The sequence below is a fragment of the Ctenopharyngodon idella genome, chromosome 9, assembly GCF_019924925.1.
Source record: "Ctenopharyngodon idella isolate HZGC_01 chromosome 9, HZGC01, whole genome shotgun sequence".
NCBI classification, from domain to species: Eukaryota; Metazoa; Chordata; class Actinopteri; order Cypriniformes; family Xenocyprididae; genus Ctenopharyngodon; species Ctenopharyngodon idella.
Genome location: NC_067228.1, coordinates 7,958,260 through 7,974,666, shown reverse-complemented (window position 1 = coordinate 7,974,666; position 16,407 = coordinate 7,958,260). Strand labels below are relative to the sequence as shown.

General features: G+C 35.1%; 1 protein-coding gene across 2 annotated transcripts in view; it reads right to left on the bottom strand.

The window, feature by feature from the left end:
• The window catches only part of tfpia (tissue factor pathway inhibitor a), a 35,477-nt gene extending 23,800 nt beyond the window's left edge, over positions 1 to 11,677 (bottom strand). The window contains exon 1 of one of the 2 annotated variants that reach the window (XM_051906890.1): positions 11,479 to 11,677. In XM_051906890.1, coding sequence (XP_051762850.1) covers positions 11,479 to 11,560 — 82 coding nt within the window. In that variant the 5' untranslated portion in view covers positions 11,561 to 11,677. The remainder of the gene's footprint in view (positions 1 to 11,478) is intronic. The other variant, XM_051906891.1, reaches the window with a different exon arrangement.
• Positions 11,678 to 16,407: the final 4,730 nt, after the last annotated feature.

Below are 16,407 nucleotides of genomic sequence, written 5' to 3'. Positions count from 1 at the left end.
GCTTATAAAAGCTACTTAAATATCCTAATTGAACTAAGGCCTAATCCTGGTTTAGGCTAAGCCCTGTCTGTGAAACCGGGCCATAAAGTCAGAATTACGTGATATAAACTCGCAATTGCAACTATAAAGTCAGAAGTGCGCGATATAATTTCACAATTGCGAGGTGTAAAGTAAAAACTGTGTGATATAAACTCGCAATTGCAAATTATAAAGTCAGAACCATATGATATAATCTCACAATTGCGAGTTATAAAGTCAGAATTGCAAGTTTTTCTCAGAATGGTGAGGGTATTTCTCACAATTCTGCCTTTATAACGCAATTGTAAGTATATATCTTGCAATTCTGAGAAAAAAGTCAGAAGGATGCAATTAGTTTTTTTATTTCTGTTGCAGAAACAAGCTTCCATACACTGCAAAAAAGTACTGTATTAAAGAGTACTGAATGTCCACTCAATGTATATTTCTAAGACTATTTAAAAGGACATTATGCAAACTTTATATTCTATGTATATTAAACAGTGTCATTTAACAATAGGGTATTAAAATAGGGTAGGTATATGAAATAGCAATAGGTATACAATCTATTTTCTACTCTGAGCTAGATCATATTATACTATGTAATCTTATGTATTAATAACAATTGTTGTAAGTTATTCTTATATTCTTAGCTTACATTCAAATTGCAATCGGCCTATAGTACATTCCAACCCCCAAATGCATGGTGTAACTCTCTCAAAACTCGTAACTGCTTGTTATAAAGTCAGAATTGTGAGTTTTTCTCAGAATGGCGAGGTTATTTCTCACAATTCTGACTTTATAATGCAATTGTAATTATCTAGTCAGAATTGCTAGATGTCGCAATTATTTTTTAGTATTCTGTGGCAGAAACAAAAAAGTACTGTAGATTAAAGAGTGCACTTGGCCTATTGTACATTACAACCCTAAATGCACGGTGTAACTCTCTCAAAACAATTCTTTGGAAAAAAAATGGGGTCTTTCTCTACCAAATGTCTTAAGAAAAACCTGGCAGTCAGGAGATCATTTTCTTTCCTACAGGATTAGCTTTACATGAAATAAAACAGCATAGGCAGTAGAAAACTGATCCACTATTAGGTTATAAAGTAATATCTGACAATTAAAAATCTTCTGATAACCTCTGCTAGGCTACAAACAGTTCAAAAACCCTACAGGAATACCACACACTACAGGGAGTATGCACTTTCTCCTGAATGCAGTGAAATACCATCAATCATGGTACAAAAGCTTTCAAGGTCAGAGGGAAGATGAGACCCAATATTTGTCTATGCATGCATGAATACCATTCCAGTGCCCGAAAAGTCAGTGAGGTAGAGTTTAAAAAGAGAAACCTCAACCGCAGTGCTAGTTTGGTGTCATGATCTGTTGAGTTAATGCAATAGATCAAACAAGGTCTCGACAAACCGGTAGACCTTTTGACTGTTTTTTCCACAATAATTATCACCATGGGAACAGTGTCATGAAACTAGTTGATACTCTTGGGCACAGAATGTTTGACTAAGTCAAAGAAAGAATTGAGACATGCCTTTTGGGATTTTTATGTGCAAGGCTAAGATGCTGCATGGTAAGAGCGTGCATTTCTGAATCAATATAAGAGATATTAAAAGGGGACAGATAAATTAATGGGAAAAATCACAATATGATAATTTTAGGAAAGGAAGTCCTGCCCTTTATTTAAAATGCCACATTGCCTTGTTTGGTAAAATATTTGCTGGTCTTATTGCTCAATAACATGCATGCTCATTAGCTGGACCGACCTAAATAATGTAGGGTTCATTTCAGCCAGATTTTAGCAAAATAAAAACACAAAATGCCATTTTGTAAAATATGATACCATGTTTTGAAATATGAAACACAAGCTTAACCAACAGTTTCTGATATTTCTGTCTTTCCACATTCAAGTAGATAGGACCTGTACTTGCACGCCTATTGCGATAGAAAATAGCTGCCAGGGGGTGTTAACATGGCTGCCAAGTACACTGACTTGCCTTAAAGGAACTTTGGTTATTTTTTCATATACTTTGAGATTTAATACAGATGGCTGTAGGCACACACACATGCTTTTAAAGGTTCATAAATGAGATGACATAATGCACTAAAACGCAATGTCCTTCGATCATTTTTTAATCCCTGCAGAAGTGATTGGCTGACTTTGGCCTGGAAGAAAAATATGATCCTGCCACAACGAAGTCTCATTCTCCAGTTTCAGAACACAAGAGAAAATATGACCGCAAAGGTTTGTTGATAATATTGGAAGTACAGTCCATGAGTAATTCTGACGTTAATCTTGTGTGTTTTGCATGCAAAACCCATCCAGCGTTAAAAACTACTCAACCATGCTATATTGCTATAAGTGATAAACAGCCCAGAGGGCATTTGCAATATGTGATCTTAATACGGTTCCTTTATGAACTGACAAGAAGACAAAGAACAGTGTCAGAACGTGCCTTGACTCAACCCTATTGCTGAGCTGGGTTGTAATGAAAGCAAACCTATGATGTCATCTCACTAAGAGTCATTGTGGAACTTTTGATACATGGCATGCATGACGAGCAGGCCCAGACAGAAGCGGCAGAGGTTTTTTTTTTCCTCTTTTTTTTTTTTTTTTCATTTTATGTGCTGATTTTAAAGGAAAATCATTTGGAATTCTTTATCAAATTAACCCAATAATATGCAAAGTGTGAACATGTGAAGAACCCGATGCATGTTGAACTTAGTTCTGTGGAAATATACTGAACTTTCTGTGGAGTTCTGTGGGAAAAAATTCCATGTGGGCCTGATGATAATTCTCACCGAACAGCTGGCTTAGGGCGCCTACACACAAGGGAAGCATTTGATATATAGGATTGTTAAAGTATGTTTTAAGGGCAGAGCGGTATAAAGTTTCTGAGTAATAGTACTTCACTACTAGTATTATTTTGGGGAATCTGTACTTTACTTGAGTTCTGTTAAAACCAAATATAATTTACAAGGGAAAAAATTATACTTTTTTTACTCCATTACAAGTTCATGTAGTCTTAAAGATACAAAGCATATACAGTGGGTACGGAAAGTATTCAGACCCCCTTAAATTTTTAAGGGGTCTGAAAGTATTCAGACCCCTCTTTGTTATATTGCAGCCATTTGCTAAAATCATTTAAGTTCATTTTTTTTCCTCATTAAAGTACACACAGCACCCCATATTGACAGAAAAACACAGAATTGTTGACATTTTTGCAGATTTATTAAAAAAGGAAAACTGAAATATCACATGGTCCTAAGTATTCAGACCCTTTGCTGTGACACTCATATTTAACTCAGGTGCTGTCCATTTCTTCTGATCATCCTTGAGATGGTTCTACACCTTCATTTGAGTCCAGCTGTGTTTGATTATACTGATTGGACTTGATTAGGAAAGCCACACACCTGTCTATATAAGACCTTACAGCTCACAGTGCATGTCAGAGCAAATGAGAATCATGAGGTCAAAGGAACTGCCTGAAGAGCTCAGAGACAGAATTGTGGCAAGGCACAGATCTGGCCAAGGTTACAAAAAAATTTCTGCTGCACTTAAGGTTCCTAAGAGCACAGTGGCCTCCATAATCCTTAAATGGAAGACGTTTGGGACGACCAGAACCCTTCCTAGAGCTGGCCGTCCGGCCAAACTGAGCTATCGGGGGAGAAGAGCCTTGGTGAGAGAGGTAAAGAAGAACCCAAAGATCACTGTGGCTGAGCTCCAGAGATGCAGATGGGAGAAAGTTGTAGAAAGTCAACCATCACTGCAGCCCTCCACCAGTCGGGGCTTTATGGCAGAGTGGCCCGACGGAAGCCTCTCCTCAGTGCAAGACACATGAAAAAACACCTGAAGGACTCCAAGATGGTGAGAAATAAGATTCTCTGGTCTGATGAGACCAAGATAGAACTTTTTGGCCTTAATTCTAAGCGGTATGTGTGGAGAAAACCAGGCACTACTCATCACCTGTCCAATACAGTCCCAACAGTGAAGCATGGTGGTGGCAGCAGCATGCTGTGGGGGTGTTTTTCAGCTGCAGGGACAGGACGACTGGTTGAAATCGAGGGAAAGATGAATGCGGCCAAGTACAGGGATATCCTGGACGAAAACCTTCTCCAGAGTGCTCAGGACCTCAGACTGGGCCGAAGGTTTACCTTCCAACAAGACAATGACCCTAAGCACACAGCTAAAATAATGAAGGAGTGGCTTCACAACAACTCCGTGACTGTTCTTGAATGGCCCAGCCAGAGCCCTGACTTAAACCCAATTGAGCATCTCTGGAGAGACCTAAAAATGTCTGTCCACCAACATTTACCATCCAACCTGACAGAACTGGAGAGGATCTGCAAGGAGGAATGGCAGAGGATCCCCAAATCCAGGTGTGAAAAACTTGTTGCATCTTTCCCAAAAAGACTCATGGCTGTATTAGATCAAAAGGCTGCTTCTACTAAATACTGAGCAAAGGGTCTGAATACTTAGGACCATGTGATATTTCAGTTTTTCTTTTTTAATAAATCTGCAAAAATGTCAACAATTCCGTGTTTTTCTGTCAATATGGGGTGCTGTGTGTACATTAATGAGGAAAAAAAATGAACTTAAATGATTTTAGCAAATGGCTGCAATATAACAAAGAGTGACAAATTTAAGGGGGTCTGAATACTTTCCGTACCCACTGTATGTCATACACAGTGCTGGGTAGTAACTGATTACATGTAATCTGGATTACATAATTAGATTCCAAAAATGTTGTACTGGTAATTAGATTATATTACTTTTTAAAATGCAAAATAATTAGATTACAGTTACTTTTTTATAGATTATATGATTACATGGTATTCACACAATGGCAGTGAATCATTCATAATATCTAATTCTTCTTTTTACTCTTAAAGGGTTAGTTCCCCCAAAAATGAAAATTCTGTCATTAATTACTCACCCTCATGTTGTTCCACACCCGTAAGACCTTCGTTCATCTTCTGAACACAAATTAAGATATTTCTGATGAAATCCGATGGCTCAGTGAAGCCTCTATTGCCAGCAATGTCACTGAACCTCTCAAGATCCAGAAAGGTACTTAAGACATATTTAAAACAGTTCATGTGACTACAGTGGTTCAACCTTAATATTATAAAGTGATGAGAATACTTTTTGTTCGCCAAAAAAACAAAATAACAACTTTTCAACAATATCTAGTGATGGCCAATTTCAAAAAACTGCTTTGAAGCGTTATAAATCTTTTGTTTCGAATCAGTGGTTCGGATCGCGTAAACTAAGCCTCGTTTACTGAAATCACGTGACTTTGGCGGTCTGAACCACTGATTCGAAACAAAAGATTCGTAAAGCTTCAAAGCTTCATGAAGCAGTGTTTTGAAATCGCCCATCACTAGATATTGTTGAAAAAGTCTTTTTTTTTTTTTTTTTTTTTTGGCGCAGAAAAAGTATTCTCGACGCTTTATAATACAGTATTAAGGTAGAACCACTGTAGTCACATGAACTGTTTTAAATATGTCTTTAATACCTTTTTGGATCTTGAGAGGTTCAGTGACATTGCTGGCGATAGAGGCCTCACTGAGCCATCGGATTTCATCAGAAATATCTTAATTTGTGTTCTGAAGATGAACGAAGGTTTTAGGGTGTAGAACGACATGAGGGTGAGTAATTAATGACGTTATTTTCATTTTTGGGTCAACTAAACCTTTAAATTTTCCTTTCTAAAACATCCTGTTGTGTGTTTAGCTTTGACTATATTCACAATATAAAATGGCCATGTGAATGTCATGTAAATAAATTTGTGATGATTCTAAATTTGGGTACAAAACCTCTCAATGTATGAGATTAATTATTATACAAGTTACTAACCACTGATGATATATAGCTGTGAAACTGTGTGTCTGTTTATTATTGTTTGTTTATGTAATGCAGGGATTCCCAAAGTTTTATTACCTAAAATATTTACTTGGAGACCCCTGGGATTTTAAGATTAATTTTTCAATAATTTAACAACATATTTGCATGCTTCTCTGATGTCGGATAATGGTCACATGGACATGCAGGTAAACAAATAAAATATTTATATTTTTTGTGTTCAATCATTTTATTTTTTATTTTCAAATAATGTATTCATTTTAATTTGACATTTTTATGATTTATAGCTTTTCATAAGCTCATAACCCCCCTGCAGTTCTTTCATTAACCCCAATTTGGGGAAAACCCTGGCATAATGTAATGCTTAATGCATTTCATGTTGTTGATAAAAAAAAAATTAAAATATTTTCTTTTTTTTTCTTTAATCAAAACTAAGTGATGAACAACTTGTTAGGTAGAAAGTAATCTAAAAGTAATCGGAATACATTACCTACAATGCATAATCTAGATTACGGTACTAACTACAATTTTCATCATGTAATTATTTTTGCAATCAGTAATTGACTACAATTTGCAAGTAATCTAGCTAGCAGTGGTCATACATCACTATGACTTAAATCTTTCCCAAAATAAATTTAACTTGCTTTTATTTAAACAGCCACTGACATTTATTTTAGTGTAGATACTGGTTCCAAAGTTCCAAAAAATGACAAAAAAAAGCATCATAGCGGGAATCATTATATGAGCATGAAAGCATCATAAAAGTAGTACAGTACTCCAAGCCTTCTGAATCCATATGAGGCTTTATGTGAGGAAATTTATGTTGTTATTTACTTGCATTTAAAATCCAGCTTAACAGCCATGGCCTTCGTTCTCTTTCATTATATACAAGATCAATTTGGACATTGTGCTATAAATAACTAATTTTGTGCTCATTTTGTTAAAAAGACAAGGTTGAGTAAATTACCATTTCATTTTTGGGTGAACTATCCCTTTCTGATTCAGACTTTGAACTAGTTATGTTTTATAATAACTATTGCTATAGATGGATGAACTTGAGTCAAGTGTGAACACAGTTCATGATCAGTTTTGATTATTAGTCTAAAAAACACTAAAAAAAATGTCCAGATGTCCAGATACTGTAAAATCATCTGCTGCTAATTTTAGCTGAAAATATTAAGATATCAGGTTTCAGGAAATTCAGGACATAGCATCCGTACTTTCCCCTTAACGGAGTATCTGTTTAGGCCACTCAAGTTTTAAAACAGATGTGTGGAATTGGCGCAGCAGTAGCAAGTAAGGCTTGCAGACCTGGCTTTTAACGCGATCAACACGGGTTCGAATCCGCCTTTTGCCGAGCTCGCATTTATTTTCAATAAAAATTAAAATAATGTTCTAAAAGTGGAAAAAAAAACTGTGAACGAGTATTTAATAATACTGGGTTTTTCATCAAAAATATCTTAATTTGTTTTCCAAATATTAACGAAGGTCTTACAGGTTTGGAGCAACATGTAATTAATGACAGATATTTCATTTTTGGGTGAACTAACCCTTTCATTTCCCAGTACATTATACACCTCTGTTTAAGGACAAGGAAAAGCTTGAAACCAAGCGGGAATACCTGTACCTGCTTCTCTGACATTCTCATTGGCTCATTGGTTTGTCACTTTCGTAAAAACCCTTGCATTCTCCCTCTATACGCTCTTGTGACACAATATTATTGAAATCAATGTATTTACAGCATTCTCTGAAGCAGTATAAAAGTGTGTAGGAGCCTTTCATCTCAACCCACACAAGGTTACTCTACATATCTTAGCCTTTTTACACAGTTTGAGCAATAGAGCTGCCATATGAACACATTTGAGAATAATGTATTTTTAACCATGTAAGTCTATATTTAATGACATCAGTCTTGCATGGAGTGATCAGGAGCAAATGTATAAGGAATGACAGATGCAATTACAGTCTCTGTCACAGTCCAATCAAGGAAGCACGCTTCTCGCTGACCTCTACTGATGTTTTACTGGAACTCCAGATATGGCACTTCAACTTTTACAGACCATTCAAAAGTCCCTTAAGGGAGGAGCTTTGTGCAATTCTGCGAAGACATTCAACAAACACTGAAATAAGCCATTCGTTTCGAAAAAGGGTCCGACCTCAGGAAAAAGATAGAGCTATCGGCTCAGACAAGCCTTCCTCTAATGACTCATTCAATGAGGCATGACTAATAGCTGTATATTTAACCCAGAAAGAAAAAAATTAGTGAGGATTATGTGTCTAGCAGCTTAGGATGGCTTTGCAGGGTTCAGTAAAATTTCGTGATGAATATTAATGTGAAGTAGCCAGTAATGTCCAAAAAATATACAAAGCCAACAACAAACTTTGTGAGGCTGAGAGTGTTTCTTAAATATAAATAAATACAAAAGCCAGCAGAATGTGTTAATTTACATAACCTTTGTCATATAATATTCAAAACACTGTCAGTTATGTCATTAGCATAACGAGAATTCATTACATGTTTGTTCATTGAAAAGGTTACTAATAAATCACTGGTTCACAAACTGTCACGCCATATCAGAAGCCTGATCTCTGCATCGCACCATCTTGAGAATGGAGGTCACATGTGGTGAGAGTGGATGTCTCTTTATGTGAGATTCACAGCCGATACTAGAGTACAACCCCATTATTCACAGAAAGGAACATCTCTTACTCTTCCTTCTAAATTTTTCAGGACTAAAAAGCATATGTCAGAATCTTTCAAAAGAAATTGAACTAGTATTTCTATGCACTGTGTCAGGTCACAACAGGGGAAAATATAAGTAAATATATAATATGTCAAATTAAAGAGTATATATATATATATATATATATATGTGTGTGTGTGTGTGTGTGTGTGTGTGTGACTTATTCACGATACAGCACTAGCCTCAAGTACCTTATTGCTTTTATAAAAGGTTACCACACAATACAAATATTAAAGCCAAAAATATGTATCAATGCAACTTTCATGAAGTAAACTTTCACTAAAAGCCTTCCTTCTGCCAGAAAAAATAGTCCCTGACCATGAACAGCAACAGAAGTTATATTATTATGCCATTAGATGGCAGCAAATACTGTCTTTATGAGTGTGTCAGTCAGTAGCGAAGACTTTTATATTGAAAAGACTGAATTGTTGTGAACAAGGAACAAGACGCAACTGACAAATGCTTTGACTAGCGCAAAACATGGTCAGGTCAAAGTGTCTGAATAATTTTTTGTTCCAAATTTTTTATCAATTTTAATAGTAGTCCACTGTATGAAGAATTTTTGGGTATAATATGTCACAGTTTACTTTATTTTGCTATCCTCACTTAAATAAATGAACTATAGTGTCCTGCACCCACTAGTAAAAATATATAAAAAATGTCTGAATAATTTCTGGTTTGATTGTATATATATATATATATATATATATATATATATATATGTATAAATATATATATATATATATATATATATATATATATATATAAAATTCCCAATAATCCCAATTTTTTTCAAAGTAAAAAAAAAAATATGTAGTGGTAACTAGCCTTCATGTTTTAGATAAATCATGGTTACATTTTGTCTTAGGATATTATTCTGGTACTCAATCAAGTTCATATAAGGGCTTCATAAACCATATTTAATCACACTGTAGGCTTTAAAGAAAAGAAGCATCACTTTAAAGTAAAAAAAGTCAAAGTTAAATCTGCCTAAACATGAAGCAAGTATAGTGTCAAGCAGGCAGATTTTTATAACATTACCATATGCACAAGCCAGAGTTTTGCAGCATTAATATTTCATTCCACCCATACGTACACCAATCTATTTTTGAAGATCATTTAATTAAAACAAATCCTTTCATCATAGCAGCAACAGTGTTGAGTTGAGATTGTGACCTCCAAGCATTCAGAGACGCTAAAGAGATTTATGGAGGATAGAGAGCCAGCATATTGATTGCTGCTGTTAAGCAGGTCTAAAAGTTCACAATGCATGGACTGCAGCCAAGAAGAACAAAACCCATTTCTTCGGCGTAAGCGGTTTCCATGTGCAACTTATTAGGGAACTATGGCAGCAAGGGGTGGGTTATAAGAAAATATTAGACTAATAACTAAGTAATCTCATCTCACTGATGTTATATCCCAACCATAATGAGATCTATCTCTGTACCTAAAATCTAAGAATTGTATATTGGAAAGAATTTGTTCTAGTCAGGGTCAAAATTTAACAATGGCTTGGGACAAAAATAAAACAAAAATCGATAAAGAAAATATCCAAGATATTTATATTAATAAATATGGGGGGCAAAAAAATTCCCTGTAATGAATTCATCTAATATCTTGAAGATGTTTATTGTGCTACGATATCTTGTGTATTATTTACAAATACTTTTGTATTTAACATTTATTTAATTTTATATACAACAGCCATTATTGTTTAGACTGGGTATTTTGCTCATTTAAAATAATATAAATGGATGGCATTCGGTGTTTATAGCCTATATAGAAAATAAGAAATAAATGCCTCATAAATTACTGAAAATCAAATACGTTTTTGCTAAATATTGCCTCTTGATAGAAAAAAAAGTTCTCACACTGATTTTGATCTGAATGACTGACATGAAAATGAACTGACTGATAAAATCTTTGCATTCAATGATATTTGTTGGTGCCTGCGATTAAAAAAGTCAATAAAATCACTGATTTTGTTCTTTTTTTAATCAGATTTCCTAAACTTAAACTAAACTAAGAACATGTAAAGTTACATTTAGCTACATTTAATCTAATAATATAAAGTCAAACATTACATAATTGCAATAACACAAATTATAGCCATTCAAATATAAAAGACATCTACTGACCCGTTTGTTTGCATTGCAGGGATTAAATACACATAACCTACCAATAAGCTAAATATTAAATTCCCATTCCCAAAAGTTAAAATGTCATCTTCCCATATTTATCACAGCAAACAGAACAAAAGTGGCACAAAATGCTCATTTTAATGCCAAATTCTTACAATCCTTGAGTTTCATCTTCTTTAGACATTAAGGTTGTAAATACACACAGCCCTTGTTGACAAAAATAAATCCTGAAGATTATTTTGGATTTAACCATCAAAGTTTGAGCCACCAGAGAGCTTGAACTCTCAGTGGCGGGACACTTTAACCATAGGCAACCTAGTATTTAGTATGCAATCCTGCAATCTTTATAATCCGTGATCTAAAATATAAACTTAATATGTCACGTTAGATTCAAAGCAGCTTTGTCTCTCTGTAAACACTTTAAAAGGTGAATACTGCGTGATTTGACTTTCATTTCCTTGACAGTGGTCGTGTGAGGGTAAAGTTGCATGTTCTGACAGCAAATACATTAACTATAACACTCGAATCATTATTGTATTTAAATCAACAACTAGAATAGCACAGTTGAATCTTCTGTTCTTAAACAGTTTAAAATGCTTTTAGAACTTCTAGAAGTGCTCCATAAAGCAGCATATTCCCTCCAACTCTGGGAAAAGGAACTTTAAAATAATAATCATGAAAAAAAGTAATAATAACTCACCCCTTGCAAATGTCGTGAAACATACTCCAATAAGAGACAGTAGAAGCAGCGGTGTACATGACAAGCTCAGTAACGGAGCCATTCCAGCAGGCGAGGCAATCACGCTTACAGAGAAATGTGGAGCAGTAAGTATGCTGTAGTTTAGTTTGTGGCTCCAAATAGTCAACTACTCCAAGTGTTCATTGACTGCGCGGTAATAATGTCACGCACTTCCGGGTGACCGTTCGTTCTGGCAAAGTGTTTCTGATTCCCTTTAACGATTCTGGTTACATTTATGATTCTTTTAATACTTTTTAAGAAAAAAAATATTTGAAAGAAATGCAAATTCCTATTGTATTTACTGCCCGCAGTAGTCTGTTGCTAAATTCATTTTAGAGTTCAGAATAGGCCTATATAACACATCATAAAATTAATAAAAATAATTCAAAAGGTTAGTTTACAGACTTTTTAATGACTTTTCAAGGAGGTTGCATAGGTCATGCAACAAAATTGTTTCTGATTATATAGGATATAAAAAAAAACAACAAATGTGGTAACAAACATTCATTCACTTCTTCATGTTTTTAATAAAGAATTCTGATTACAGCAAAGTTTTATGAGCCGTTAGTTCTTGGTTCATTTCGAGTTGTTAATAACTTAATAACTAATTAATAACATATCGACAGTAATAACTTGAGGTTCAGTTTTTTATTCTCTAAAAAGAGCCGGATCATAAGAGTCATTCATTCGGGAATCGAACTACACTGGTCGCGTTGTATGTTTTGATTCACTCAGGTGAACAGGTCATTTGTGAGGCAGTAGGTCCTCATGGTTCTGCTCTTGGTTTTAAATCACTAAAATGAATCCGCTCATAAGAGTCATTCAAAGGTCAAAGCAATCTGTCTTAATTAGCAAATCAGTCTGAATTAAATCACTGATTTGAACTGATTTGCTAATGAATCATTCAGACCTATTTGTAAAATAAATAAAAAATAGGTTCTCAAATCAGAAGTCATTATGGTTTGCAAGCTATTTCTACTTGGGAATAATATTAATTAAAAAATATTAATAAAAAAATTCAATGATATTCAAGGCATGGGAATCACATCTGTTTTTCCTTTTTTTTTTCTCCCCTTCTTTTTTTCCCTCTTAATTTCCTGGTTTTCCATGAGAGTGATAACCCTGATTGCGGCCATGACACTCAGTTTACTGGAACTGGATCTGTATTCTTTAGTGACTCACTGCTTTTACTTGTCCTTTTGAATAGATGGTCTGTTTCTGTCTTAAAGGGAATTATGATTCACCTTTAGAGGAAGTATTAAACCTAAATGAAATTTAGACACTTCAATCCACTAATTCCCCCCCCCCCCCCCCCCCCCCCCCCCCCAGACCTGACCTGAGCACTCTTGATGGAGTGTATATGGCTATGTTAACCCTGAGAGAAATTTTGGAGCTAGCCCATTTAACGATTTAAATACAGACACTAAAATCTCAAAATCAATCCTAAAATAAACCGGAAGCCAGGAGAGCTGTCAGTCAATAAATGGGAAAACAAAGTAACTTAAGTTACTTATTTGAAAAAGTAACTCAGATATTTTATACATTTAAAAGTAATGGATTACTTTACTAGTTACTTGGAAAAACCGGAGGGAGGCCAATATGGGTGAAATGTGTTCACATTTGGTTTTAAAGTGTCCAAACCCATATGCAAGCATCACTAGTTCCAAATGCAATGATTTCAGTTTTTAAAAAATTAAGGCTATCCAGGCTTAAATATCTTCAAAACATTTCAGCAATGGTTTTAGAGAGTTTCCATCTTTCCTTTTCAAGGGTAGATAAAGCTGAATGAAATGAGAGGCCATACTTTGTAAGAATGTACCCTAAAAAGTAAAGGTGTAAATGTTGCAGTGATGTCCAAAGACAATCTCCTTGAGCACTCTAAATGGACTTTTATAGGGTGAAGTATTTATTCAGCAATGGAAGAAAAATAATGTGAAGATTCAAGATTGGAGAAGCTTTAAAGGGATGACTAAAAAAAATACACTAACTGTACATTAAACATTATCTACATACAGTACATGCACACTTACCTGTGCAAAGTGTCCTGATTACTTTTGCCTTGATGTTCACATCCCGTTCAATGCTCAAATGAGTTTGTAGATTTGGATTTCCACAACCACAAGTTCTGTGTGATTGTTTGCAAAATAGGAAAAGAATGTGATTTTGATTTGTGTGTAGTTAAGGCATGAGGTTATATTATTCTCTTCTGTGTAATTCATTATTTGAACAATAGGGAGTCTTTTGGTCTATTTTCTTTTGGTCGCCAGATCTGTTTTTGCCTGCCTGGCTATGTTTACTAAGCCAGACATGGTCAAAACTTTTTTTAGTTAATGGTTGGACATAGTGGTCAGGTCTTCCAATTTGTCTTTTCTATTTTGCCAAATAAACAGAGTGCATTCCAATTCAGTCTGTTTATCTGTTGTTTCTGTCTTAATTTTGTGTTTTCATTTAAGTGAGAGTTTTTATTCTGTGGCTGATCCGGGCATGTTTTGATTTGTGACCTTAATACCAACCTTTTTTCCATTTAGGCCTATTTTACCTCCACCACTTCTTCCTCAACTGTAAACAGTAATCATATTTTTCAAACTTTTATGGTTTACAAAAATGTGCATCATATAATCTAAATTAGCAGCTTTAAAAATACAGTAAAAATATAAATTAATATGATTGAATCAACCATACTTAGTTCGGACACATCAGCAACAGTTATTTCTACTAGTCAGATTAAGTAGAAATAGCTTCTTAATGTAATAACTGCACATATCCATTTTCACATTCTAAACTGGAAAAGTGGAAAATTTTCTTTGGCCTTTTTTTCCCAGGATACCACATCATCACTCTCAAAAAATGTGTATCAAAATATTCCATGTGCCAGAGCATAATGTTCTATCTCCGTTCAGACCCTTATCCCACATGAAATTGTATACTGATATCACAACATCTCAATGCAAAGATGAAAAATTTACAGACATGAGCTTGATTTATGCTTTATGGTCTATGGTACCGCTCATTACATCAGCAGGAAAGTATTAAATGTTCCACCAACATCGCTCAAGACAATATAGAGCAAAATAACAACATATAGCCATATGTTAAAATGTTTACACTGCTCTACAATATACAGACAGACAGATAGATAGACAGATAGATAGATAGATAGATAGATAGATAGATAGATAGATAGATAGATAGATTGTGAAACAATCTGGATGGTGCGCGTAGTCTGGATAATGTTTTAGTGGATGCATCCTCTTTCATCTCAGATGGGTCCCACAGATTGGTGTTTACCGTGAAGGCAGGTTTGAAAATATGATTGGGGCAGGCGTGCTCTCATTCCCCTGTGCTGTGCTGGCCGATGTTGCCTGGAAACAGATGGAAAATCACAGTCCATCATGCATTTATGGTGGTGATTACCTTGAATATCAGCCTGCAAGGCTACATTCAATTAGTCTGCAACCACAATAACTTTAAGTTTACTCCAAAAAGGTCAAGTGACACTTGTAGACATCCTGCTCAGAATTAGAAAATGAATCAGAATCAGAAAAAGTAGCCTTTTTAGCTAACAGTCTGATATTGCTCCATTAAATCACGAGTCTTGTGATTTGCTCCAAATTGATTTTGCCACCTGTATGTCTACACTATCCCTTCTCACATCATCAGTGTTGTGGGTAGAGTTGTCAAAAGTACCGACTTCGGTACCAAGTCAGTACTGAAATTTTAAAAATGTGACGCTTTGAGCGCTGTTGAGCGAATTCGTAAACACCTCTGATTGGCCATTGTGTTGACGCGTTCATCGGATATGTCTGTGATTGGCTACAATGATCAATGCACGGGATTGCTTGAAAGCACACGGAAGTGTTTGAATTTGAAAGCGGGAGCGGCAGCGTTTGAAAGCAGGCTTCTATCAGCGGACTCGTCCATGATAGATGCCTGCTTTCAAACGCTCCCGTGTGTATCTGTGTAAGCGCTCGGTGAATAGTATCATTGATGACTATTTACAGCGCTTTTGAAGCGTTGATCATTGAAGCCAATCACAGACATATCTGATGAGCCGTGAACACAATGGCCAATCAGAGGTGTTTACGAATCCGCTCAACAGCGCTCAAAGCGTCACATTTTTAAAAATTCAGTACCGACTTGGTACTGAAGTCAATACTTTAGACAACTCTAGTTGGGGGTAACGCATTACAAGTGACGCACGTTACGTAATCAGATTACTTTTTTCCAAGTAACTAGTAAAGTAATGCATTACTTTTAAATGTTAAAAATATCTGAGTTACTTTTTCAAATAAGTAACTCAAGTTACTTTGTTTTCCCATTTATTGACTGACAGCTCTCCTGTCCCCATGTTGAGAATTTGTAAATGCAGAGGTGTTGTGTGTGCTGTATGAACATGATGGTTATTGTAGTTCTAGACTAAATGTGAGCAGGCATTTACTCATCACACGTGCACAAAATCATTTCCATTTCCTTTAGCCTGAGGCTTATTCATTTCAATTTTGGTGTAAAAGGGCCTTAACATTTGCCAGAAATAGAATTTTGTTTTTATTAAAACCAAAGCAAGCGCAGCCCAGGTGAGAAAAAGTAATGCAAAAGTAATGTAATGAATTACTTTACATAAAAGTAACTAAGTAATGCAATTAGTTAATTTTTTAGGGAGTAACGCAATATTGTAACGCTTTACTTTTAAAAGTAACTTTACCAAACACTGCACATCATAATCATCATATAAAAGCTAGGTCAACCTCTCAGTCTCCCAAATCATTAAAAGCCTCTCACTGTGACAATACACTCTCCATTCATAAAACCTTTAAAGGTTTACAGTCAAAAAAAAGATAATATAATACACTTGAAATAATGGTTTAAGTCACAGAGATTTGATTAATTTAA